At 51.7% G+C, this 21928-nt stretch overlaps 10 protein-coding genes across 10 annotated transcripts; 6 read left to right on the top strand and 4 right to left on the bottom strand.

The window, feature by feature from the left end:
• Window positions 1–139: 139 nt before the first annotated feature.
• Window positions 140–2988, top strand: K452DRAFT_299261 (uncharacterized protein; the record flags this gene model as incomplete). Its single annotated transcript, XM_033542203.1, has 3 exons — window positions 140–271; window positions 513–842; window positions 892–2988. 3 exons carry the CDS (start codon window positions 140–142, stop codon window positions 2986–2988), a joined length of 2559 nt encoding a protein of 852 aa, XP_033396222.1.
• A 726-nt stretch (window positions 2989–3714) lies between these two features.
• K452DRAFT_200416 (uncharacterized protein) lies at window positions 3715–4062 on the top strand (the record flags this gene model as incomplete). Its single annotated transcript, XM_033536026.1, has 1 exon — window positions 3715–4062. A coding segment is annotated over one exon (348 nt), but the record flags the coding sequence as incomplete, so codon positions are not given.
• Window positions 4063–4183: 121 nt separating this feature from the next.
• On the top strand, window positions 4184–4917 carry K452DRAFT_47608 (uncharacterized protein). The gene has a single exon (XM_033546714.1). It carries the CDS (start codon window positions 4273–4275, stop codon window positions 4705–4707), a length of 435 nt encoding a protein of 144 aa, XP_033396220.1. The 5' UTR covers window positions 4184–4272; the 3' UTR covers window positions 4708–4917.
• K452DRAFT_47609 (uncharacterized protein) lies at window positions 4918–6162 on the top strand. Its single transcript, XM_033546715.1, has 2 exons — window positions 4918–5130; window positions 5215–6162. Exons 1-2 carry the CDS (start codon window positions 5128–5130, stop codon window positions 5989–5991), a joined length of 780 nt encoding a protein of 259 aa, XP_033396219.1. The 5' UTR covers window positions 4918–5127; the 3' UTR covers window positions 5992–6162.
• A 961-nt stretch (window positions 6163–7123) lies between these two features.
• On the bottom strand, window positions 7124–8717 carry K452DRAFT_47567 (uncharacterized protein). Its single transcript, XM_033546713.1, has 3 exons — window positions 8705–8717; window positions 7736–8599; window positions 7124–7666 (listed from the first exon to the last, which is right to left on the bottom strand). The coding sequence occupies exons 2-3, from the start codon at window positions 8405–8407 to the stop codon at window positions 7292–7294; spliced, it is 1047 nt and encodes a 348-aa protein (XP_033396218.1). The 5' UTR covers window positions 8408–8599; window positions 8705–8717; the 3' UTR covers window positions 7124–7291.
• A 2049-nt stretch (window positions 8718–10766) lies between these two features.
• Window positions 10767–12810, top strand: K452DRAFT_273086 (uncharacterized protein). Its single transcript, XM_033539126.1, has 5 exons — window positions 10767–10998; window positions 11216–11279; window positions 11423–11851; window positions 11952–12084; window positions 12141–12810. Exons 1-5 carry the CDS (start codon window positions 10885–10887, stop codon window positions 12481–12483), a joined length of 1083 nt encoding a protein of 360 aa, XP_033396217.1. The 5' UTR covers window positions 10767–10884; the 3' UTR covers window positions 12484–12810.
• Window positions 12811–12961: 151 nt separating this feature from the next.
• On the bottom strand, window positions 12962–13869 carry K452DRAFT_288591 (uncharacterized protein). The gene is made up of 3 exons (XM_033540688.1): window positions 13643–13869; window positions 13333–13533; window positions 12962–13219 (listed from the first exon to the last, which is right to left on the bottom strand). Exons 1-3 carry the CDS (start codon window positions 13760–13762, stop codon window positions 13157–13159), a joined length of 384 nt encoding a protein of 127 aa, XP_033396216.1. The 5' UTR covers window positions 13763–13869; the 3' UTR covers window positions 12962–13156.
• Window positions 13870–14129: 260 nt separating this feature from the next.
• On the top strand, window positions 14130–15086 carry K452DRAFT_299255 (uncharacterized protein; the record flags this gene model as incomplete). Its single annotated transcript, XM_033542202.1, has 5 exons — window positions 14130–14143; window positions 14292–14304; window positions 14446–14575; window positions 14683–14943; window positions 15010–15086. The coding sequence occupies 5 exons, from the start codon at window positions 14130–14132 to the stop codon at window positions 15084–15086; spliced, it is 495 nt and encodes a 164-aa protein (XP_033396215.1).
• A 1653-nt stretch (window positions 15087–16739) lies between these two features.
• On the bottom strand, window positions 16740–19670 carry K452DRAFT_359567 (uncharacterized protein; the record flags this gene model as incomplete). Its single annotated transcript, XM_033546282.1, has 3 exons — window positions 16740–17516; window positions 17570–18609; window positions 18662–19670. The coding sequence occupies 3 exons, from the start codon at window positions 19668–19670 to the stop codon at window positions 16740–16742; spliced, it is 2826 nt and encodes a 941-aa protein (XP_033396214.1).
• An 838-nt stretch (window positions 19671–20508) lies between these two features.
• Window positions 20509–21857, bottom strand: K452DRAFT_319433 (uncharacterized protein; the record flags this gene model as incomplete). Its single annotated transcript, XM_033544236.1, has 4 exons — window positions 20509–21376; window positions 21447–21602; window positions 21663–21672; window positions 21737–21857. 4 exons carry the CDS (start codon window positions 21855–21857, stop codon window positions 20704–20706), a joined length of 960 nt encoding a protein of 319 aa, XP_033396213.1. The 3' UTR covers window positions 20509–20703.
• Between the last annotated feature and the right edge of the window lie 71 nt (window positions 21858–21928).

Below are 21928 nucleotides of genomic sequence, written 5' to 3'. Positions count from 1 at the left end.
CGAAGAAATTCCTGACGCCGGTCGTGGTGTTGAGTTTTGTCCCGTCCCCGTCCGTCAAACACGCGTTACTTCCACCTCACATGATCCGAGCGTGAAGGTCCAGAAAGAGCTCAGGTTTTAGCATAGGAATTTTTCTGAGATGGTGAAGGCTTCAGCTCGCTTCGTTGCGGCTGGCGGCAACAGACACCCTACTGCGGCCGACTGGGACCCATACGGCTCGGGACTGCTGGCTTTTGGCGCCGGAAATAACGTTGCGCTTTGGAACCCTTTGGTGTGTATTCATTTTCATTTATCCATCTCATGTTCCCTTGCAGATATTCTAAAGTATCAATGCCCGTTTTCACGTGTTTCCCGCTTCCAGTCATCCTTTCATGCCTAGTCAGCATCTCTTTCAACCAGAGGGAGATATTGCCTTTGATGTCCGGGTCCAATGGCTTAGTTTACCAATGAGCTGAAGAGCAGCTTGTGCGGCTCTATCATGATTGCTGTATCGTACGCTAACAAAACACAAGGACCCTAGTCAGCGTGGCTGTTATGCTACTCTCTGCGGACATACCAAGACGGTCAATGTCGTCAAATTTCTTCCAACTAGTAATACAAGCAACACTATAATCCTCAGTGGTGCCGCCGACAACACCATCCGCGTCTGGACTAGCGATGTGTCATCCCCCACCGGGTTCCAACAGAAAGAAGTTCTCTCCGCGCACACCGCGTCTATTAACTGCATCGCAGTACTGCCAGGCTCAGATATATTCGTATCAGGTGCTGCCGATGCGACAATTAGGACGTACAAGATTGAACGTTCTGATGACGGGGAGTTCAGCGGCGTTCAAGCCCTTCAAGTAAGATCCAGTTGCCTTCATGACGAGCGCATTTACTAAGTCAATTTAGACGATTGACCTTAAGCAAAAGCCCCAAGCCGCATACTTTCCTATGACCATAAGTCTAGCTCGTCTTTCTAATTCTTCTCTCATCCTTGCCTCTGCTGGCACCAAGAACAACATCCAAATCTACACTCAACAAGAATCGGGCTTCACTCTTGCCGCCACACTTAAAGGTCACGAAGACTGGATTCGGTCACTAGCATTCATTCGCGAGGGATCGGATGAATCTTCTGACCTTCTTCTCTCTTCGGCCAGCCAAGATAAGTATATCCGCTTGTGGCGTATTCACCAAGGCGAGGAGCTCCCCGAGGTCAGCAAAGCCGCAGACAACCCCGCTTTAGGTGCATTGGGCAAGTCATTGCACAACAAGGCGCATATATTCTCGTCTAACAATGTCCCTTACTCCATCACATTCGAAGCACTACTTGTTGGTCACGAAGACTGGATCTACTCTTCAGTGTGGCGTCACCAACCTGCCGGTACAAGCGAAGTGCCGAAGCTCCAGCTCCTTTCAGCTTCTGCAGACAACAGTATATCAATTTGGGAAGCGGATCCCCTGTCCGGAGTTTGGGTGTGCATAACGCGGCTCGGCGAAATCAGTGCTCAGAAGGGAGCGACCACTGCGACGGGCAGCACAGGCGGCTTCTGGATCGGCTTGTGGTCGCCCGATGGCAACAGTGTTGTCAGCCTTGGTCGCACGGGAAGCTGGCGTTTGTGGAGTTATGGGGCCGAGGAGGACAGATGGACGCAGCGTGTTGCTATCACTGGACACGTCAAATCTGTTCGGGGCATTTCATGGTCCAACGACGGATCATACCTCCTCTCCACTAGCGCGGACCAAACGACTCGCCAATTCGCGCAATGGCAGAGGGACGGCCAGACGTCTTGGCATGAGTTCTCGCGGCCTCAGATCCATGGCTACGATCTCAACTGCGTGGATGTCATTACTCCACTTCGCTTCGTTTCTGGTGCCGACGAGAAGCTGCTTCGTGTCTTTGATCAACCTGCTGCCGTTGCGAACTTGATCGAGGACTTTGCCGGCGTGGCGGTTCGGGCTGCCGAACCGGACAAAGCGCTGCCAGACGCTGCCAACATACCGGTGCTGGGTCTTAGCAACAAAGCCATCGAAGCTGTCGCTGATGACCAGGCCGCCGAAGAAGCAGTCAATGGCGATGCAGACGAGCGAGAGGCCGTAGATCCTGCATCAGTGGTGCACAAATCCACGTTAAACCTGGCGCACCCTCCACTCGAGGATCACTTAGCCCGGCACCTCCTCTGGCCCGAAACCGAGAAGCTGTACGGCCATGGCTACGAAATCAGCACCGTCGCCGCATCTCACGATGGCACCGTAGTCGCCACAGCTTGCAGAGCCACAAGCATCGAGCACGCGGTTATCCGGCTCTACGAGACCAAGACCTGGCGCCAAGTCAGCCTAGCCAAGAGCGAAGCCAGCGCAGACGAAACGGGCACCCCGACCATGAAGCTGCACTCCCTCACCGTCACCGGGCTCGAGTTCAGCCCTGACGATGAGTACCTCCTCAGCGTAGGACGCGACCGGCTGTTCGGGCTCTGGAAGCGCAGCGCGCCAGGCGCAACGGACTACGCCCTCGCGTTGACGCAGGACAAGGCGCACACGCGCATGCTGCTCGACGCCAGCTGGGCGCCGCTTCCCTCCAACGATGCTGCTGATAGCCTCCGCATCTTCGCCACCGCAGGTCGCGACTCGAAGGTCAAGCTCTGGCATCTCACGCCCGGCAGCGAGGACGCCGGCCCCAGCGTCGCCAACATCTCGACGCTTCCGGCCGAGGGCCCCGTCACTGCTGTTGCGTTCTGCCCTGCGCTGCTGCCCAATGGTACGTTTGCGCTGGCGTACGGGACCGAGAAGGGCGCGGTGACCGTGGCGGTGTTCAGTTTTGAGAAGGTAGACCCGTTGGCGCTGGTGCCGGTTGAGGCGGCCGTAGCGCCCAGCGATGCTGTTAATGAATTGGCGTGGAGGCCGGCGAGAGAGGGGAGGGAAGGCGAGCTGGAGCTGGCCGTTGCGAGTGAGGATGGCAGTGTTAGGATTTTTGGGGTTGAGTTGGAGAGTGGTGCGGTGGTGGCGTAAAGGGAAGGTGCTGTTTGGTACGTGCAATGGCTAGAAACTTCCGTCTCTGGTACATCCCTAGCATAGACCAGAAGGTAACATTTTGTAGCGCAATGTTTCTCTGTTCTGGATATGGATACAGTACGTACAAAGAGCGTGGAGAGAAAGGATAAAAATTATCCGGGTAACATCAATGTACTGTACTCCAAAAGAGGACGAGGATGGCCACGGCACGCGATTATTTTTCTCTACTTTCTCAGCTTATCGAGATCGTCGAACACACAACCTACCTACCTACGCAAGCTTGCAGCTTGAACAGCCACTTTGACCTTTCCTTTATAAGTTCACCGACCGGTAAGGCAGTCTTGCACTGAAACGGCTTTATACCTCGAAATGGTAACGCTTGCGGTAAGTAGGGGGCTATACAGCTAAGCCACTCGGAATGCGTTGTCCACGGGAGCCTGGCAACATCACGTATCTCCCTAAACGTGGGGAATTCCAGGCCAATGGAACGGGCACCATCTATCAGTCTCACACAGCATAAAGGCTTACCTTTGTACATACAAAGCCCCATGTTCGCAACTTAATCGCATATCAACTCTCGTTTGCGGTCCTGCTACCTTCTGCTTCTCAACATCTCAGTTTCGAAAGCAACCCAGCTCCATGGATGTTCCAAGGAGCAAGCTTGTTGAACAGCTCTACACCAACGACCAAGTCCAAAAGGATGTCTATCGCGAGCTTAAACATCAGCAAATCCGGACTATAACGCTTTATCCCGGCCTATGGGACGAAACTCCGTGTTGCGACATCGGCCTAGCTCTTCTGGATCAATCCCCAAAGTACAAAGCGCTATCATACGTGTGGGGCTCTGCAAAGGTTCTCAGGCCCATCAGCCTGGATGGCAGAGAGTATTTTGTCACAGCCAACCTCGCATACGCCCTCCGCCGACTGAGACAGAGACATAGCCCTAGACCTGTCACACTCTGGATAGATGCCTTGTGTATCAATCAGTCTGACAATACGGAGAGAAGTTGTCAGGTCAGTCTCATGCGTGACATATACATGGGCGCCGAAGAGGCTTATGTTTACATTGGGGAACCGGAAGAACATCGTCCTAGAGCTCTGAATCCGAGCCACCGGAAGCGTTCGACAGCCAAGGATTCTACTCGGAAGCCTGGTGCTTGCATTGCAACTGGTCATAAGCACAGGCAAGCTACAGTCAAAAAAGAGCAGCCCGATACTTCCACCGTCTTTTGTGGCAATTAAAGAGATGTTCCGACATTACAGGATTTTCGGGTCTGCTACATGAACCGGAAAACCCCGGCTTCTTCCGATAGGGACTGCTATCTCGACTTGTTTTGTTTCATCCGATTCATTTCGGACTTCATGTTTTCGAATAACTTTTCGAAAACCGTCTGCTTGTTCGATGCAGACCTCGATCAACTCCTAGATGATGCTGTTCAAAGACATCTCTTCGAGGCTCTGAGGCAGATGATGCACCGTCCGTGGTGGAACCGGATGTGGACAATACGAGATCGTCGTGCCAACAAAGGCCAGTATGATCTATGGCTCAACATTTTCACTGTGGGAGATGTTTGTAAGCGCTGCAAAGGCTTCCAATCTCATAGCAGCCAATCAGCCATCTTCAATTCCGTCCGATTACAAGAATGTCCTCCGGTATTTCTCGCGCGTCATTCTCGACATCGACGATATGAGAGAGTGCTGGAAAAGGCGCGTTAGTAGGGACCTGATTTCACTTTTAAGACGATTCGGTAATCGAGGTGCAACCGATGATAGGGACAGAATCTAAGCCCTCCTTGGTATATGCACTGGCCGAACCCGGATTCAACCTGACTATACGGCCGATGTAGCATCGGTCTACATGCATGCAGCTTTAAGCATCATCAATGATGAAAGATCGCTGGATGTATTAATAGGCGACATGGGAAGAAAAAACCGTCAAGACCTTGGTTCTTGGGTTCCCGACTGGACAGCTGTTTATGATGAGCTTGAAAACCGCCGTGCGAATTTATCCGGGCACTATAGGGCCCAGGAGAGAGCTATGTTTATGTGGTGTTCAACACCTCAGTTCCGCCTTTTGATATTGGCTTCGGTGCATTACCCCCAGACACGACTAAAGGCCTTGGAAATTCTAACCGGATGGTAAGCCTTTTTCTTAATCCTGGATTTCAGTTTGAAGACAATGCACCAACAACTTTTCCATACATGAGAATAACCTGAAAACAGCAAGATATCCCGAGAGACGCTGTTCTTATTTCGTTATGCCAAGGCTGCCTCCAGCTGCCAGAATATTACCTGGGAGAGGTCGGGGCCATTGGGTCCGTCAGGTTTGCTGAGAACGATTTTATTTCCAGCATTCAAGAATGGTCAATTCTCATCACCAGTGAGCCCCTTTATACCATGTACATGCCATACAAGGAATCACTGGGTGATGCTTTCATAAGAACTATTTGCGCGGATTTGGTCTACTCCAAGAGCATGTCCGTTTGCAGGTCTCACAAATTCAAAGAATTCATGGAGGTCGCTTACCGCTGGCTTGTTTGTGGAGATAATGCGCCTCTTGGTCCGAAGTATACCTCAAGGCAACCTCAGTTGCTAAGAGCAGTGCATTCAATATTCCCAGGTCATGAGAAGGCACCTGAAAACAGCGTCCAGACTAACTTGGACGTTGGCTCCTCAATTCATAAGGCAACTCACCGGAGGTCTTTCTTCATCACCAAGGAAGGGCATATGGGCCTTGGACCATATAATACCAGAGTTGGAGACCGTATATGTATACTTCCTGGAGGTAAAATGCCGTTTGTTCTCAGAAAATATCTGCACCTCTCACCCCTATTTTATGAGTCCAGCGATCCAAGTATACGTCGGCAACGTTGCAATGAGCTCTTAGGCGACTGTTATGCTTACGGCTTCATGGACGGAGAAATCAAGCCATGGAACAAAATGTTTAGACCAGAGTGCAATATAACGGGCGCAAGAACAGAATGTATTTGGCTTCGGTAGATTTTTAATCCCTGCTATTATTATATGTACTTCTCGGTTTGGTTCTGCTTCCATTGATACCGCGGAGGACTTACAAACCCCACCAACTTAAAGCGTAAATCCTCCGCTTTTGCTTCATTTTCAAGCATGTAGGTAATTAGCATTCATGGACCTTTCAGTATCTTTCCAGGGAGCTGGTTCAATACAAGAGTGAAACAAATGCTTTGTTCTTCCTATATCCTTTATTAAGATAGATAATGCTGGCATAAACTTTATAGCCGACAAAGAATCATTATTATTATTTTGGCAAGAACACCATTGTTAGAACTCCGCTTCGAACAACAACGTACACAACCCCAAGCGCACTACAGCATATAAGCCGCCACCTCTAGCTACATTCTCAAACCATCCATCATCACAACTCACCTCCATACTCAACTCCAAACAAACACTCAGACACAAAAACTCAACACTTCGAACGTTTCGAACAACAACATGTCTCTCGGACATAGCAACTCCGGTTCCCTCAACACCAAGGCCAACGCAACCAAGCAGGTCCACGCCGCCAAATGCAACACTGGAATGACGCCTGCAGGCTCGACGGCCGGCAGCTTCACTCCGGAGCCCTGGACATGCTGCCAGTGCTGGACTGACTACGGTGACTACACCAACGAGTGCATGAACTGTGGCCACAAAGTTTGCGGCAGCTGCCCGCAGATCTAGGTTTTTGAACTCAACTGAGCTGACCGCTGTGTCTTAGGTTTTCCTGCCCTGGATGGCGGGTCGAGTAAGGAGTGAGTAGTTAAGAACGATGTCGCCGGCGCTGGTTCTTCGGTTGATCGTTGAGCACCTATTACGGTGCTTTAAAGGTAAGTTTCTATAGACAAATTGATATGGATCAGTTGCAATATTTCTCTACTTTGTTGTGATAAATGTACTTTTTTTCTGAATAAAGACTGGTATATGAAACAGGAACTTGAATTATAACATAGGTTATGTATGTCAGCCACTACAGTGCTGAGCTGAGCGTAATGGGACTTACAAAAGAATTGCTTCCAGGCTTCCTCTTAGGTCGAAGTTACATCTTCAAACGTCAACACAAGAGCATTATTACACAATCACGAGATCACTGAGTGCACAAATATAGTCAAGTAGTTGTCGTATTGAGATGATGTACATCGCGTACAATCTCTATCTACCCATGAGCCTCATAACCTGTGATTGGCATCTACTTGTGGATCTCATAACCAGTGAGAGAGCCACCCGGATGCTTTCAATCAATCACTATCTGCTTGTGAGCCTCATAACGAGGTGTCTCTATCTACCTACGGATCTCATAACCAGTGAGTTCCACGCGAATGCTTCCCGACCAAGTGTACTCCTGCTCATCGTGGATGAAGTGGCAGTGGCGAGAGTTGCAGACCTGTGCAATGCTAGTGTGGTAGTCCACGCAGGGGTTGTACACACAAGGCTTACCCATGGCGGTGCACCGAGAGCAGTTGGGCGTCCCGTCACATTCATCTCCGTAGACGCCGAGGCAGCGTTGGCAGATGAGCTTCCTCTCCGGTGGATCAGGCGATCGGGCGGATCGAACCGGTTGGGTGGTCTTAGTCGGCATACTGTTCTTAGCCGGCAGGGTGGTCTTGGTGGAAAAGGTGGAGTTGGTACGAATGCCTTCGGGACCCAAGGTAGGCTTCTGTTGTTGACTGTCAGACGACTCAAGCTTTACCTTGTCCATTTTTCCGATGAGAGACTCAAGATTTACCTTATCGACAGGGTTGTCAGTTGACTCAAGCTTCACTTTGTTGACTAAGGTCTGTTCGATGAACTTCTTGGTCTTAGTGAGCTCAGCCTGAACTTGTTGAAGTTCGCTCTGCAGTTCGGACTTCTCACACTGAATGTCGATATTGCGCTTCGTGGAACCGTCCAACTGGCTCCGCAGCTCGCCAATTCGACGCGCAACACTGTCGTCGTCGGTAATGATGTATCCACGCTTATCCTTCGCTTGAGCTTCCAAAAAGCTAACCTTTGCGTTCAACAGGCGGTTCTGCTTGGTGAGTTGAGTGATGTTCGCCCCCATAAGCTCCTTCGCCTTGAGGAGGTCCTTCTTCTCAATCTCAAGGCGGGTACACTCAGCCTCCTTGGCGCCCAACTGTGTGTGGTATGAGTTGACCGTGGTTCCATGCACATTGGGAGTGGCAGTGTGCGCATCAATGAGGGCTTTGGTGGTCGCGATAGTGTCTTTGTGAGCGGCGATCTCATCGTCCTTGTTCTTTAAGGTTGTCGCATAGAACCGTTCGCTGATGTTCCTCTGGTGGTGTAGCTCGTTCAGTTCATTATGCATATTGTTGAGATGCGCGCGCATGTTGTCAAGCATTTGCTCGAAACCAGGAGGTGAGGTGGAAGGTTCATCTTCAAGCTTGATGTTGTTGTTCATGGCTGCAAAGTTCTGACGTGGTTGATTCCAGTTACACCGTTTGAAAATGATAGATGGCGTAAAGCGGAATCACTTCAGGAGGTGAGGTCGACGGCTTGGAAGTGAGGTTGATGATCGCCCGTGAGGTGTCGCAGTCGATCCTGAGAGGGGATGATGAGAGCGAAAAGGTGCGGAAGGGCTGGCGCTTTTATACTGTGTGGCGGATCAACATCGGAGGCAAATAATGGTAAGAGTGTGTTAAGTGTGAAGAAAGATAAACAGAGCATGTGTTTAGAGTAACAAAAATTATTTGCTCACGTCCGTCATCGGGCTGCCTCATTCACTTTAGCAAGGCTCCAAATATGTTAAACTGGCAGCTGAAATAACAACATGTTTATAAATTTGGTGAAATTTGGTGACAGCAGCGCTCCAGATTAGCAATCAAAGAGCAAACCAAAGAGGAAACAAATAATAACGTAGGCTGCGCCTTTGCACTTACAGTGCTTTCAGTACTGCCAAGCAAGGCTCAGCCTGTGTATGATTTTCAATGAATACAGTTCAGTTGAAGTTCTCTTGTCGTTCGGCATGGTATTACGGCGGTTTTACCATCTTTCATATGTTTAGTGGTAAAAGCTTTGTTAAGGGGGATAGAGTTTGTTACTGACAATGTATACTATTTCAGCTGTACTTTTGAACCGGAAGGCCCAGACATCTCTATTAACAACATACTAGAGATGGGATCGATTGAGTTTTCGAAACTGTATCCATGCTTTTGGGTTTTGAACGTTTACCTCAATCATGGCCTGCTACGAACAGCACACCAGAGCATCAACCCTAAGCAAATACGAAGCCAAGGCAAATAACCGTCTACACCGCGATATGATGACGACGATATTCCTAGTTCTCATTAGCTAGCTAGCGTTGCCCGCTATAACCCGGATCTAAATACTTCCGAAGCCCACTCTTGCCCATAATCACATACAAAGATTAGCAAAAACACAGAAGAAACAGGCAATCAAAAGCCAATCTATATATAAGACTTCCAGCGGGGTCGGCTCATCGAAGAATTGCCCGAGGGTGTAAGAATAAAAATTAGATTAGCAGGCAATTTGCCCGGAGTAGCGCGTAAAGATATTAATGACGGCAGCTGTAGAGGTTTAATACAAAGAGCCCTTTTCTAGCCTAAAGGCGATAGGTGTGGCTGAGCTGTATGCTCTTAGAAGGTTATCGCATTGCTCGTAATTGATGAATGGTTATTGTGCTGATAGACGGCTTCTAGTAGCGTGCTGGTTAAGGTTGCGGTAGCTGTCGAGATAACGGGCTAAGACATCGGCTTACTGCTATCATGTGGTTGCGATGTCGGTATTGTATTCTCGGTTTTTCGAAGGCGAGTCAAGATGAGTTGTCCGGTGGGTAAAAAAGCTGGCAGCCTATGCTAGTAGCTTGTGGTACCTCTCTGCTTGGCCGTCCTCCCTCCGAAGGACGTTTCTAGGAGACACCGCGTAGATGTGCAGAGTAGGACTCTATCTCCCTTAAGGAAATCATGAAATTAGTATCCCCTATTCTAGTTTTAAGAACCAGTATAGGAAACCCGCCCGTCCAGGCTTTTTCAAGTAGTAATACTTGACGGTAGCCTTAACCGGATACAAAAGAAGAGAAACTCGCAACTCGAAATGACGAAGAAGCCACGAATCTACTACACCAACAGCGGAATCGTGTACATATCAGCATATGCAACCGGCTGTCCCCGCCGGAACCTAGTGCAACTCAATGCCAAGAAAGGTCCGCAAGCAGGTCTCAAACGGCGATAACTAAGAGTACCGTATCCCGTAAAGTGTAGGCAGACTTGTGTCGACGGTCGACATCTCGCTAAGAGAACCAGACAGCGCAAATAAAGACCCCGCTACCGCAAGCCATTAAAATCGTACACGTACCAGCAGGTACAGCGAAAAGATCGAGCCGGGCCCTAGTGCAATTCAATGCAAATGTAGTTCCGCAAGCAAGACAGTTCACTAATAGCTGCGCGGTAGTGGTGCGACAGATGGAAAGCGGCGGGATATGGTCGATGTGCTGATGCCGTGGGGCTCACGTTACGCTGACGAGTAGCCAAGATCTGTGACAAGACAAGCCGAGTGCACTGGAACAAAATCCAGAATCAACAAGAGAGGCGAGATAGGGGATGCTGTTTTTGAAGTTGTTGCACAGAGAAAAGCAGAGGACAAAGCGTCGATCAAACGCACTGAGCCGGGACGTCAGACGTCACGCCAAGCTCTGCTGCACGACTCGCCAGGCGCAGCCGTGCGCGCTCAGCCCGAGTCGTGCGCCCTGTCGTCGTCCTGGCCTCCGATGGGGCTCCCGAACAAACAACAACCCTTGCCATTTCCCTTCGCCTCATTGATAATTCCGCTGGATTCCACCCTCTCGTCCTTTCCCGAACCGGCCGTAGAAGTGTGAGACAAATTGCGCACCGGCGCGCTTAAAAAAGAGCAAGGAAGCACATGATGTCCTCGCGCAGCAGGCAGCGCCCTGGCCAGCTCAAGGACGACGCCGATGAAGAGCGCAGCATATGGATGCAGCTCCGGGCAGATGCCAAGAAGGTCGACGCGTTGGTGGTAAGGTGCCATGTCTTCATCTGATCGTACTTTTGTCTTTGTTTTGCTTTGTCAGGGCCCGGGCCCCTCCGTCCGCCTTGATGCTCTGATAGGAGGCGGCACCGCGTTCTTTCGTATGTTGAAACTCGCCCGTTTGGTGACGGGCTCCTCCAGAAGCTTGCACACCTGCTGCTATATTGTTTTTATTGAAAAATCATATGCTAATACGTCACGCCAGAAAGAGTCTAATCACCTTGAGAAGCGCATATATGAGCTGGGCATAGCACAGCAGAACCTAGAAGGTAAATGGCTCACAGACTTCTTCTTCCTGCCTTGTTCATCCTCGTGACCGTATTGCATGGTGTTGAGGGAATGCGTCTTTGCATCCTACGAGCGTGACCATCTACACCAGTCAAGCTTCCGGCTCGAGCTGACCGCCGCCCAGCACGGGGAGAGATGCCGCCTGCAGATGTAGACAACGAGCTAGAAGACCTATGTCGGAAAAATATCCGACTCCACGAAGAGATCCTCGCGCTCACGGCAGGCGACACATCCGACAGCAGCATGTCGATCACCCAAGGCATCGAGCTGCTTACGGCGCTGCGCGCCGCGTCGGCACACTCGCCAGAGGCTTCGAACGGCTCCCGTCACGCCAGCGTAGGCAAGATGCAACGAAACCCGAAGCGCAAGCTGGAGCTTGCATCGAACGATGACGCGGACTCGCTGGCAGCGGACTCGCCAAAGCCGGGGCTCAGTTCGGGGATCAAGGACAGATTGGGAGTGAGTAAAGCAAGCAGCCGGGCAGGCAGCGTAGGCACGGTACGTGAAACGAGTGTCAAAGTCGAAGACGCCGACAGCATGGACGGGCTCAAAGGTATGTCCCGCACGAACTCGCGGACTGTCGGCTGAAATGAGCAGCGACACGTCCGCCGCCACGCCACCAAAAGTCCGCTAACAAGTTGGTTAATGCGCAGTCTCCACGTCAACCGACAGGCACAGACTCAGCGTCGGCACCGAAGTCTTCTACCGCAACAAACAAAAGAACACAGAAGGGGAAGGCATCCTCTGCAGCATCACCTCCGTCATCGGCGAGGGCAAGCAGCGACGGTAAGCATAAACCAACCACCGCCACCGCACCCAACTAATCCGCACCCTCCCCACAGCTACGAAATAATCGACAGCGACCCCGACCCGCCCACGCCGCCGCAGCCCTACCGCGCCAGCGTCAACAACCTCATCCCGATTCCGACGTCCAACGCCGGGCTCTCGGAGCTACCGCTGCGTAAGCACGTTCTGGCGTTGTACCCGTCAACGACGACGTTCTACAAGGCGGAGGTAGTGTCATCGCGAGCGGGTAAGGGCGTCAAGAAAGATGGCAAGGAAGTGGGCGGCGCGTTAGGGGAGCTGAGAGACGGGTTCGTGCGCCTGAGGTTTGAGGGCGAGGACGAGGCGGATCGCGAGATGGATGTCGAGCGGCGGTATGTGTTGCCGGAGTCGGGGCGGTAGGGGTTTGTGTGCGTGGTGGGGGGGTGGTTGTGGAGGTGGGGAGGAGGTGCATGATGGCTCTCTATGTGGAGAGAGTGCGGTGTCGGCATGGAGGTTGAGGCCGCGTGCGCGTTGCGGCGGCCAAGAGCCCTGGTGAGCGGATGGGTGCGGAGATTCGAGCGCTTGCTGCGCGCAATAGAGAGATTGTTTGTAACTAGGCACCTGCTAGCCTGGCTGCCTACTTTCGTTTGCATGAGACCATGAGTATGGGTGGTCATTCACGTGATGCGGGGAATCGGTTTATGAGTGATGGCTAAGGCGGACAGGCTAATGTACTCCTATTGAGACCACTTGATACATTTCTATTCGGGAACGGTGTGGGATGAGGCATGTAGAGAACGGGATTGGAGCCTGTCTTGCATTGCATCTTAGCGGAATTTATTGGGGGTCTCAATTTGCGATTAGAAGCAGTCAGCACATTTCACGACGTGAGACCAGATTGCGATTCAATAGTATTGATTTGAGTGGTTCAGCGAAGAACCCCCATTTTTTTCAACTCGCGTAAACCGTTTCTACACGGCCGCGTTCTCTGAAGCCGTAGCTGGCACCCACTCCAAAACTCCTCCGCTTTTGCATTCTGCTTTTCTTTAAACAGACTCGCATATAGAACTCGGAGCGTCGGCGGCGAATGCGCTTAGATCATCAGTCTCTCGACCTTGTCCTTGAGGGTGCGGATCTGGTTCATGAGGTCGGAAGCCTAAAGCGCAAAAAAGTTAGCGAAAAATTTAGGAAGAACTGCACGCGCAAGCAAAAGAGCGGCAGATTCTGCAATCTTGCCGAATTTTGCGCACGGGTTTGAAGAGAGCGTACCTCGTTGGTGGTGATGGACGCGGCAATGACGGCGCGCGACACACCGCAGGCACGGCCCAGAGCCATCTTGGAAGGGACGTAGACGTAGGGAACGTTCTTGTCCTCGCAAAGTAGGGGCAAGTGCAGCAGGATGGCGAGGGGGGAGGTGTCGGCGGCGAGGATGATGACCTCGGAAACACCACGGTTCAGCGTCTTGGTGGCCTGCAGAAAACGAGTGCGTCAGTTGGTTGTAATTTGTGAGGGAGTGTGTGTGGATGCGCGCAGCATGTGTATGCGTATGTGCTGGCTGCAGCGGCGGGGACGGGCTTACCTCGTTGGCACCCTTCTTGAGCTGGCGGTAGTGGCTGGCCTGCTGGACCAGGTCGAGGATTTCCTGGCTGAGACCAGCGTCGGCGATGGGCCAGGCGGCGGAGGTGTCGTTGGCAGACATTTTTGCGAGAGAGCGCGTGAAGAGAAGCGGAGAAGTGGTGGAGTAACGAAAGGGTTCCTTTCCTAAGATCGCCCTTTGCGCGCAGTGGTTGTGGTGTTGTGTGCGTGGAGAGCTTTGGCCGCGAAAAAAGTTCCCAATGCCGATGTCAGAGAACCCAAGGATTTGTCGTCACGTGAGGCCAGCGCGGCCCGCCAAGCCTCAGCTTGGACCTCGCACTCTCTGCTGGCACACCCAACGACGTCCCTTCGCCTTCGTCATCCAACACCATCCAACCCCCATCGCCCTCGCACCCCCAGAAGCACCGCTTCCAGTTTCTCTTCATCGCCAACTGCGCCTCCCCAGCGTCTCTCTCCAAACCACCGCCACAATGACCGATCTCTGGTACGTCCGCCGCTGAAAGAGTTGCCGAGCTTTTGGACAGCTTGGTTTTGTTGTGCATGGGCAGGAGCTTCGCTGGCATCGCTTCTGCAGCTCCTCCCTGCCATCTGTATCCCTGGAAGACATCTGGCTAACTTTTACTGTGTGACAGTCCCGTCTATGCTGTGAGTCTGCCCAGAACACGCCTGCGTCGTCATCAGCACACCTCAACCATCGGACCGCCTTCCAGGCCTCCAATTCCCATCACGCGAAGCACGCCAATTAAAGGCATCAGGAACGACATGCTGACGAGGTGATTTCGACAGCCTTTCTTCGGTGCGATGGGCTGCACGTCAGCCATCGTCTTCACCTGCTTCGGTGCCGCCTACGGTACCGCCAAGGCCGGTGTTGGTATCTCCGCCATGGGTGTTCTTAGGCCCGACCTGATCGTCAAGAGTATGGCACCCCACGGGCAGCAGCAGCCGCCGCCGCTCGGCACGCCCGAGCGCTGCGATCTGCCCGAATTCCGCGTGCGTGGCATTGGCGACTGACGTGGCGCACAGACATTATTCCCGTCATTATGGCTGGTATCATTGGTATCTACGGTCTGGTCGTTTCCGTCCTGATCTCCAACGGTCTGCAGCAGCAGTCTGCTCTGTTCACCAACTTCATCCAGCTCGGCGCTGGTCTGTCGGTCGGTCTTGCCGGTCTTGCTGCCGGTTTCGCCATTGGTATTGTCGGTGATGCTGGTGTCCGTGGTACCGCTCAGCAGCCCAGGCTGTTCGTCGGCATGATCCTGATTCTCATTTTCGCCGAAGTTTTGGGTACGTTTTTCGAATGAGCGGTGAAGAAGGAAGCCAAAAAACGACGCTAACGCGGGGACCCATTAGGTCTGTACGGTCTGATTGTCGCTCTGCTCATGAACTCCCGCGCCGACCAGGGCGTTGTCTGCTCCTACGACTCCTAGATTGCTCCCTTCTAGCGACGAGTGACCCGACTTCCCGGCAGCTTTAGCCAAATACATTCCTGCATGGATCGGGTGCGCATCACAGACGGACAACGACAAAAAAGCACGGCACCAGACGGCGGTCTGCGCCGGAGCACACGACATCGAAACGACTATTTTGGGGCATACGGCGGCGTGTGCGCCGCCTCTTGCTCCAGGAGCAGCAACCTCCTCCACCATCACACCAAAGCTTAACTAGTTACATGGGGGCGGCCCGGCGGCGGTCTCGGCTGCGCGAGCGTCGTCGCGCGCGCCCATGTTGTATGTTGATATCTTAGTTTACCTCTTTTCACTTTTTTTCTTCTCTCTCTTGGGCGGGTGTATGCAAGTAGATAACGGGCGCAAAGATGAAACTGACTGCCTTCCATCACGCTGGTGAGACGACGATTGTGTGTGAATGAGATTGTTGTGAGAGTGCGTGGGTGAGAGGAGGGTCTATGTACGAATGGACCTTGCTTGATCTTCTTCCTTTATTCCCTACTTCGTGTGTGCGGTGGTAATGGAGCTTAACTTTTAAGTGTGCGTCTATCTACGTCGTCTTCGGCTTCTTCTCCCCCTAATTGTCTAAATCCCTACCTATCTCAGGCTCTCAATTTACAACGTCTCATCCCGCATCAGGTTGTCTGATTGGCGAAGCTACTGCTGGTATTACTGTCACTGCTGCTGCTACCCCGCTGCTAACCAACCCATCGATCCATGCTATATGAGTGTGAGTAATGTGCGAATGGCGTGCAGCTTTGCTTGATCGACGCGCCGTGCCGTGTCGTGCAGCACGGAATGCATGGATGCGAGATCTGCCCGCCTGCCTTGCGCCTGCCTCTTGGTTGGTTGGTCCGCGGTCGGCCGGGGGGCGTGCGTGCGTGCGTGCGTTCGTGCGTACACGTGGTGCCGGTGGTCTGTCCTGCTCAGTGGTCAGTGGTCAGTGGTGCTTGGCCCTGGTGCCTGGTGCTTGGATGGTGGCCGGGGCGCTGACGTGACTGCTGCGTAGATCTGTTGGTGCGGGGTGTGTGCGGGGGATGGGGGATGGGGGTTGTTTGAGGACTGGGTGGAGGCTTGTGATGGCTTTGTTCTGTTTCTTTGTTGGCTTTGTTGGTGGCTACTACTGTGTGGAAATGTGGTTTATATGAAACACTGTATCTCTTATTGTCCCTACCCTTCTTTGTTTCATTCTCTCGTCTTTCATCTTAGTTATATGTGTAACAGTGATCCGAAATTAGCTATAGAGCCAGAGGTAGAACCTTGTACATGGCCAGGAGGGAACAGTTAACTGAGGACTATTCACGCACGCACTTACTGACTTGATCCAGGGAGCTCGCTCTATAACTGATTGTTTTAGTTACATGCAAGATGGAGATGGACGCAAAACTCAAGTATGCAAACACAAAATACGTAGTGTCCTAGTCGTCGGAATCATCACTGAAAGAATGTTGATTTGTGCTATCTACCCAAAGCGAGAAATCCAAGTACTAGTTAACCAAGAGGCCTTGATGGCTTTCCAATCTTGTAGTTTTTATGCCCTACCCCCCACCGCCCTCCCCTCCCCCCTCTCTCGTGTTCAATCAACTCATTTCCAATCCAGCCGCTGTCATCTTCTGACCATCCCCGCCAGGCACCTCACATCCAAAACATGGTGTTGTCAAGGTTCGGATGCCAGGGGTTCTTCCTAGACGCCCTCCGTTCGTTCTTCTTATCCTCGGGCATGTTTGGATCCCTGAGCCACGTACGCCAGTACTCGCTGTCCTGTATTTCCCTCGCCATGCGCAAATCGAGTGCCTTTGGGGATTCGCCGAACTTCATCCCGGCTGGCTTGTTGCCGACGAGGTAGTCATGCAGGTAATCCCTGCCTCGGTTGCAAAGGCGGTCGGCGTAATACGCCGCCGTACAATAGCTGACGGCCTTAGTAGCACGGGCGTAGGTATAACAGAGGTCGTGTGTTATTCCTTGAGTCTCGTCGGCGGTGAAGCCTACCTCATTAGTGATTTCGATGTAATGAGCCGGGCGGGAGGTGCCTTGTATGCCATCGTGGCTCAACAGGTAATAGTTGAATCGCTTCGGGAGAGTGATGTCTCTATCAATTACAGCCCCAGGAGTGACATTGTTGTTACGACCTCGGCCGCTTTGGAGATTGGTTGGGTATATGCGTGTATTGTGGCGCTTCGAAACCACATAGAAGTTGATTTCAATCTTGTGTACAATTATCCCGGCACCGTTGACTGCTCGCTCGCAAGCACGCCTGATTGCAGGAAGTTCTCTGCTCTCAACCGCCGAGAATTGGGACTCCGACACGCCGTCGCGGTACATGAGGATCTTTGTAGGCAAACGCTTCCTTTTATCATGGGTGAAGTATGCCAGAAGTAGCTCGACAACCATGTCTTCAAGGCTTTCCATGATCTGCACACCTCATCAGTTTTTGCTGACAAACATTTGAGTGCAATCACACTTACCTCTTGGCGTGCTGTCTGAAGCCTCATAGAACCTCGCATATTGGAAAAGTTTTCATCGACGGAACCGACCACAGCAGCAATTGACGGACAACCTGGAGTCCCGCCACGTCCAGGAGGATGGGTCACATCTGCCCCTAAGACGAGTGTATCAACAACGAGTGTTTTGTCCGTGTTCCTTTTCTTCAGCAGTAATGAGATCCATTTGGATTTAAGGCGGTGGTTAAGACCACCGGCTTTGAAGTTGAACTTCAGAGCTATGTTGGACCAGTACTGAGGGTCGGCCCTTGCTGCTTTTTCTGCAATGCAAGTGATTGTACGTGATCCGTACATGCAATCTGCAAATTTCTTGATAGTTGGGTACCAGTCTTGGTTGTTCGATGGTAGGATGACCAATTTTAATGACTTGACATTCAGTCGAGTTTCCAATTCTGGGAATTCTCCGAGGTTACTGCAGCGAGAAATGTCTTTCAACGAAAAATAATCGGTCTTGACCATTTCTCGGTTAGGCCCTTTGACGCCATGTTTTGTTAAGGCGCCATGCAATGCCCTGAAAATGCTCCCAATTGCATTGCCTGAGCTGTCGAAGTTGATTCTCAACATATGAAGATGATCGAATTGTGCTGAAATAGCGAACTTGACAGGTGAAGAGTTCGGCACAAGATTCCAACTGGCTTTCTGAGACTTCAACTCTGATTTCTGGTATTGCAAGATAGGTGGATTTAGGATCCTCGCATCAATTTTCGCAAGTTCCTGGCCGATGACCAGGCCAGATTGGTCGAAGTGAGCTGCGTTGTCCCTGATCCCGAATAAGGCCATGCCCTCATTATAGAGCATATAAGCATTTTGAGCTGGCTTTCGGCATGCGGCATTGATCATTTCAGACAAATGACATCCTGTCAAGCTACCCGTAAAGAGTTGGTTCGGTTCAATTTCCAAGAACTCTGGAGGAACCCATCGAGCTCTATTTTCGCCTCTGAGGTTGGTGGCGCGCCCGATATTAACGCAAGGCAATTGAGGGTTAGTGTAGTCACTGAGTTCTTCTACAGGTCTGTCAGTGCCTCTACCGAAATCGGTTGAAGAAGTTGTACGTACTCTTGAAATAACGCCAAACAAGGAGTTTTTCGCCACGATCAGTTCTGAAAACCTGGTCGGTGACCGGATCACCAATCTCGGAGACACTTCTTATGGTGTCATTAGATACATCAGGACGATGGTAAAGAAGTTGCACTCGTTTACCCTTCAATGCAACTTCCAGATTTTTCTTTGTGTAGTTGTAAGGACTTTTCATCATCCCTATCATCCATTCCGACAGCAGCATGGGCCGGAAGAATGCAGATGTTGCGGTGTTGATGTTGAGCAACGTTCGATTCTCTCCTGGACGAGCAGAGACGTAGTATCCACGAATGGCCAAGAGACCACCCTTGAAGTTGTCAGAACCATGTCTTGTAGGACCAAGCTCCTTATATCCTGCGTTGTAAAAGAACTTGTTTTGCCCTACACGCATGACCTTGTCGGCAGCATATTCCTCAATCTTCTGCGAAATAAACGCATTGATGGCAGTAATAGCTGGATGGGGATTTTCCTGGTTAAGCATGTCTTCCCTTATATTGGAGGTTTTCAGTGTTCTTTTGTACTTCAACTCAACCCAACAAGCACCATTTGAGAAACCGTTGAGTGATGTGTATTCAATGGCTCCATAATGATGTTTTGAGTCAGCAAATAGGGATTTCAATAACCAAACCGTCTGCGCATCGCTAGCCCAGGGAATGTCCTTGGGTATAATGTTCCGTCTCCTGATAGCATCGAGAACCCTTAACTTTTCGGCTTTGCTGCGAATATTGGAAGGAAACTCGATGTCATATTCGAAAATTGGTTGTCCTTGGTCGAAGGTGAGAGTGAGGTAATTTGTGGTAAGCTTGGTTGCTTTGCCTTCTTGGCCATGGAGGTGTTTGTCCTTCTGCGTCTGTGAAGAACTGATGTCTATGGTGGGGCCCTCAAACAGTCCTCCAGAAGCACCCTCCTGCTGCCCTGCATCTTTCTTGGAAAGCTGCGCCATGGAAGCGCGGAATATGTAGTTGGGGGTTTCACCGGTTGAGCTCATGGTGAAGTTGAAATGTAAGTCGTGAGAGGGTATCGAGGTGATTTATCGAGCGTTGAGCGAAGACGTGTACGATCCCGCTTCGATGCTTGCATCTGCAGCGCCAAAGACTGGTGGTAATTGGCTTTTCTACGCGGTTCTAGTAGCTCGTATCCTTGTTAGCATTTGTGTGCGCACGAGAAGATGAAGACGAACCTTGAATGCCGCGCTGTTTTCGCCGGCCCTGCTATACGAACTGCGGTGACGGAGCCACGCAATGTTCAGTGTATGCAGAGCTAGTGTCAGTTGGTCTCCCCCACCCAAGCTTGGGTTTAGAGGTCAACTTGTCCGAAAGGTGACTGAAACACGCCGGTGATTTGCAACCCTCCTTCGGTTTCACGCCTCACAGGTGAAGCTGAATTGTCTCTGACAGACCAATGTGCCGAGTTGTCCAACCCACTCAGCAAGTGAGAACAAATTAGACGAAACCACTCATAACCTGGATCTCAGAGGAAGGGCTTGGTTGAGGTGCCAGGCCGTCCAGTTTGGGGTTGAGGTTTGAAGCAGTGTGAACGCGGATGAAGGAGCTGAGCGAAGGAATTTTCAAGACGTGATGAGACAAGGCCTGTACCCAACAGGGTAAGATAGGGCCTCATGAGATAGGTGGAAGGGTGCAGGAAGAAACCGAGGAGTGGAAGAGAAGAGATGAAGGTGGTTATTGAAAAAAGAATCTTGTTGACAAAAGAATCTTAGTGCATGTGGTGGTGGGATTGTTCTGTAAGAAGAAAGAGCGACCCAGAGTGCACACGCTGCTTGACCCCAGAGCTTTTCTCAAAATCTATGCGCCGATGCCGGCTGAGTTCGTGGGGATTGCTTCGGTTGTCTATCGATCTGTTCTTAATCTTTACAATGCGTTCTCATGTCGTTCATACCTACTTTTTGTACAACATATTCACCGGACGGGGCATGGGATCCTCCCTCACATGCTCTAACAGCCCGCTTTCCTGGTCTACCATAACCCCCTCTATGCGCAATAAGCAAACGCCTTCCCTCTATCTCAATGGGAGGCCCCCAATAATCTCATAACACCTTCAAACGCCACCAACGCCATCGCATTCGCGGGGAACGCTCTCAGGAAGCACGGCACAAAACCCCTCCAATAACCCTTCCAGCCATTCTCGGCATACACGGTCTTTGCCGCGTCACGCCAGCGGGGAAAGCGCCTGCCTTCCCCGAGAGGATCCGTCATAATGCGCTGCTTGATAACATCGGAGGGATACGAAGTGATCCAGAAGACTTGGGCTGAAAGACCACCGGCCCAGAAGTTGATGGCCGGCGTGGAGAGAGACGTGTTCACAGAGAAGTAGCGGGACAGCATATCGTAGGAGCTCCACCAAAAGAAGAAGAAAGTGCGGAAGAGCATGGTGGCGCCGAGCCCGTGATAGAGACCAGGAAGGCCGTGGCTGCGGTACAGCTTCTTCGAGCAGTCGATAGGCCCGCTATACAGTCTCTTCGACTTGTCTGCCGAATACTGAATCTGTAAACGGGCTTTGATGTGCTCTACTGGCGCAGCGATGAAGCTGACCGTCCAACCAGCCATTATGCCCGCTATGCCATGTCCAAGAGTCGGCAACTTATAAGCCGGATTGTCGAGGGCGCGCGGGGGTGCAACGGGCTCGAAGACGTGTTCGCGCAGGATGCGGCGATAAAAGGTCAATGACCCCAGCATCCTAAATGGCGCGTCAGAACAGTGCGATAGCAAAACAAGCATCCGCCAAGCAATGCTTAGTAGGCACTCACAGAGAGTCCATAGCCATCCATCCTACAAGCGGTGGAGAGGCGCCTTTGTATAGACCGCGGACACCCTCTTTGCGAATGGTCTGCAGCAAGCAGTCGAGCGGTCCACGGAAGTGCGAAGTTTCCGAGGTCTGAAGGCGAACCTTGATTGTGTCGAAGCTTCAGATCCACAACCAGTCAGTCGCTTGTCGTGTCTGAGAGAGGACGGATGTGGCTCACGGATGTCCGACTGCGCAGACATGTGTTAGCCGGGGCGCAAGAAAGTACAGTAGGACAGCAGCATGGAAACTCACCACTCAATTTAGTGATACCAGAAAAGACGCCGGCAACGAAGCCCTTGTAATTGGCGGGCGCAATAGGCGCCACCTTCTCCTTGGGGGGACTGGCACCCTCAACTCCATGCTCGGCGGACATTTTTATGTAGAGGCAAGTGCTCGCGATATGGAGGACGTCACCAGTAGCAGCGCACGCTAGTGTAAGCCGAG

This window comes from Aplosporella prunicola (genome assembly GCF_010093885.1).
Source record: "Aplosporella prunicola CBS 121167 unplaced genomic scaffold K452scaffold_16, whole genome shotgun sequence".
Taxonomy (NCBI): domain Eukaryota; kingdom Fungi; phylum Ascomycota; class Dothideomycetes; order Botryosphaeriales; family Aplosporellaceae; genus Aplosporella; species Aplosporella prunicola.
Note: the sequence above shows the minus strand (reverse complement) of the source record. Positions and strands in the feature narration are given on the sequence as shown.

Bases quoted from the DNA above. Each gene is read 5' to 3' on its own strand.
- K452DRAFT_273086 (XM_033539126.1), top strand. From the start codon at position 10,885: ATGATGTCCTCGCGCAGCAGGCAGCGCCCTGGCCAGCTCAAGGACGAC. The intron at 11,852-11,951 runs GTATGTCCCGCA...GTTAATGCGCAG, and splicing joins CAGCATGGACGGGCTCAAAG to TCTCCACGTCAACCGACAGG. The intron at 12,085-12,140 runs GTAAGCATAAAC...CCCTCCCCACAG, and splicing joins GGCGAGGGCAAGCAGCGACG to CTACGAAATAATCGACAGCG.
- K452DRAFT_47567 (XM_033546713.1), bottom strand. From the start codon at position 8,407: ATGAACAACAACATCAAGCTTGAAGATGAACCTTCCACCTCACCTCCT. The intron at 7,667-7,735 runs GTAAATCTTGAG...AGTCAACAACAG, and splicing joins CTGACAACCCTGTCGATAAG to AAGCCTACCTTGGGTCCCGA.
- K452DRAFT_288591 (XM_033540688.1), bottom strand. From the start codon at position 13,762: ATGTCTGCCAACGACACCTCCGCCGCCTGGCCCATCGCCGACGCTGGT. The intron at 13,534-13,642 runs GTAAGCCCGTCC...CGTTTTCTGCAG, and splicing joins TCAAGAAGGGTGCCAACGAG to GCCACCAAGACGCTGAACCG. The intron at 13,220-13,332 runs GTACGCTCTCTT...TTTGCGCTTTAG, and splicing joins CGTCCATCACCACCAACGAG to GCTTCCGACCTCATGAACCA.
- K452DRAFT_47608 (XM_033546714.1), top strand. From the start codon at position 4,273: ATGAACCGGAAAACCCCGGCTTCTTCCGATAGGGACTGCTATCTCGAC.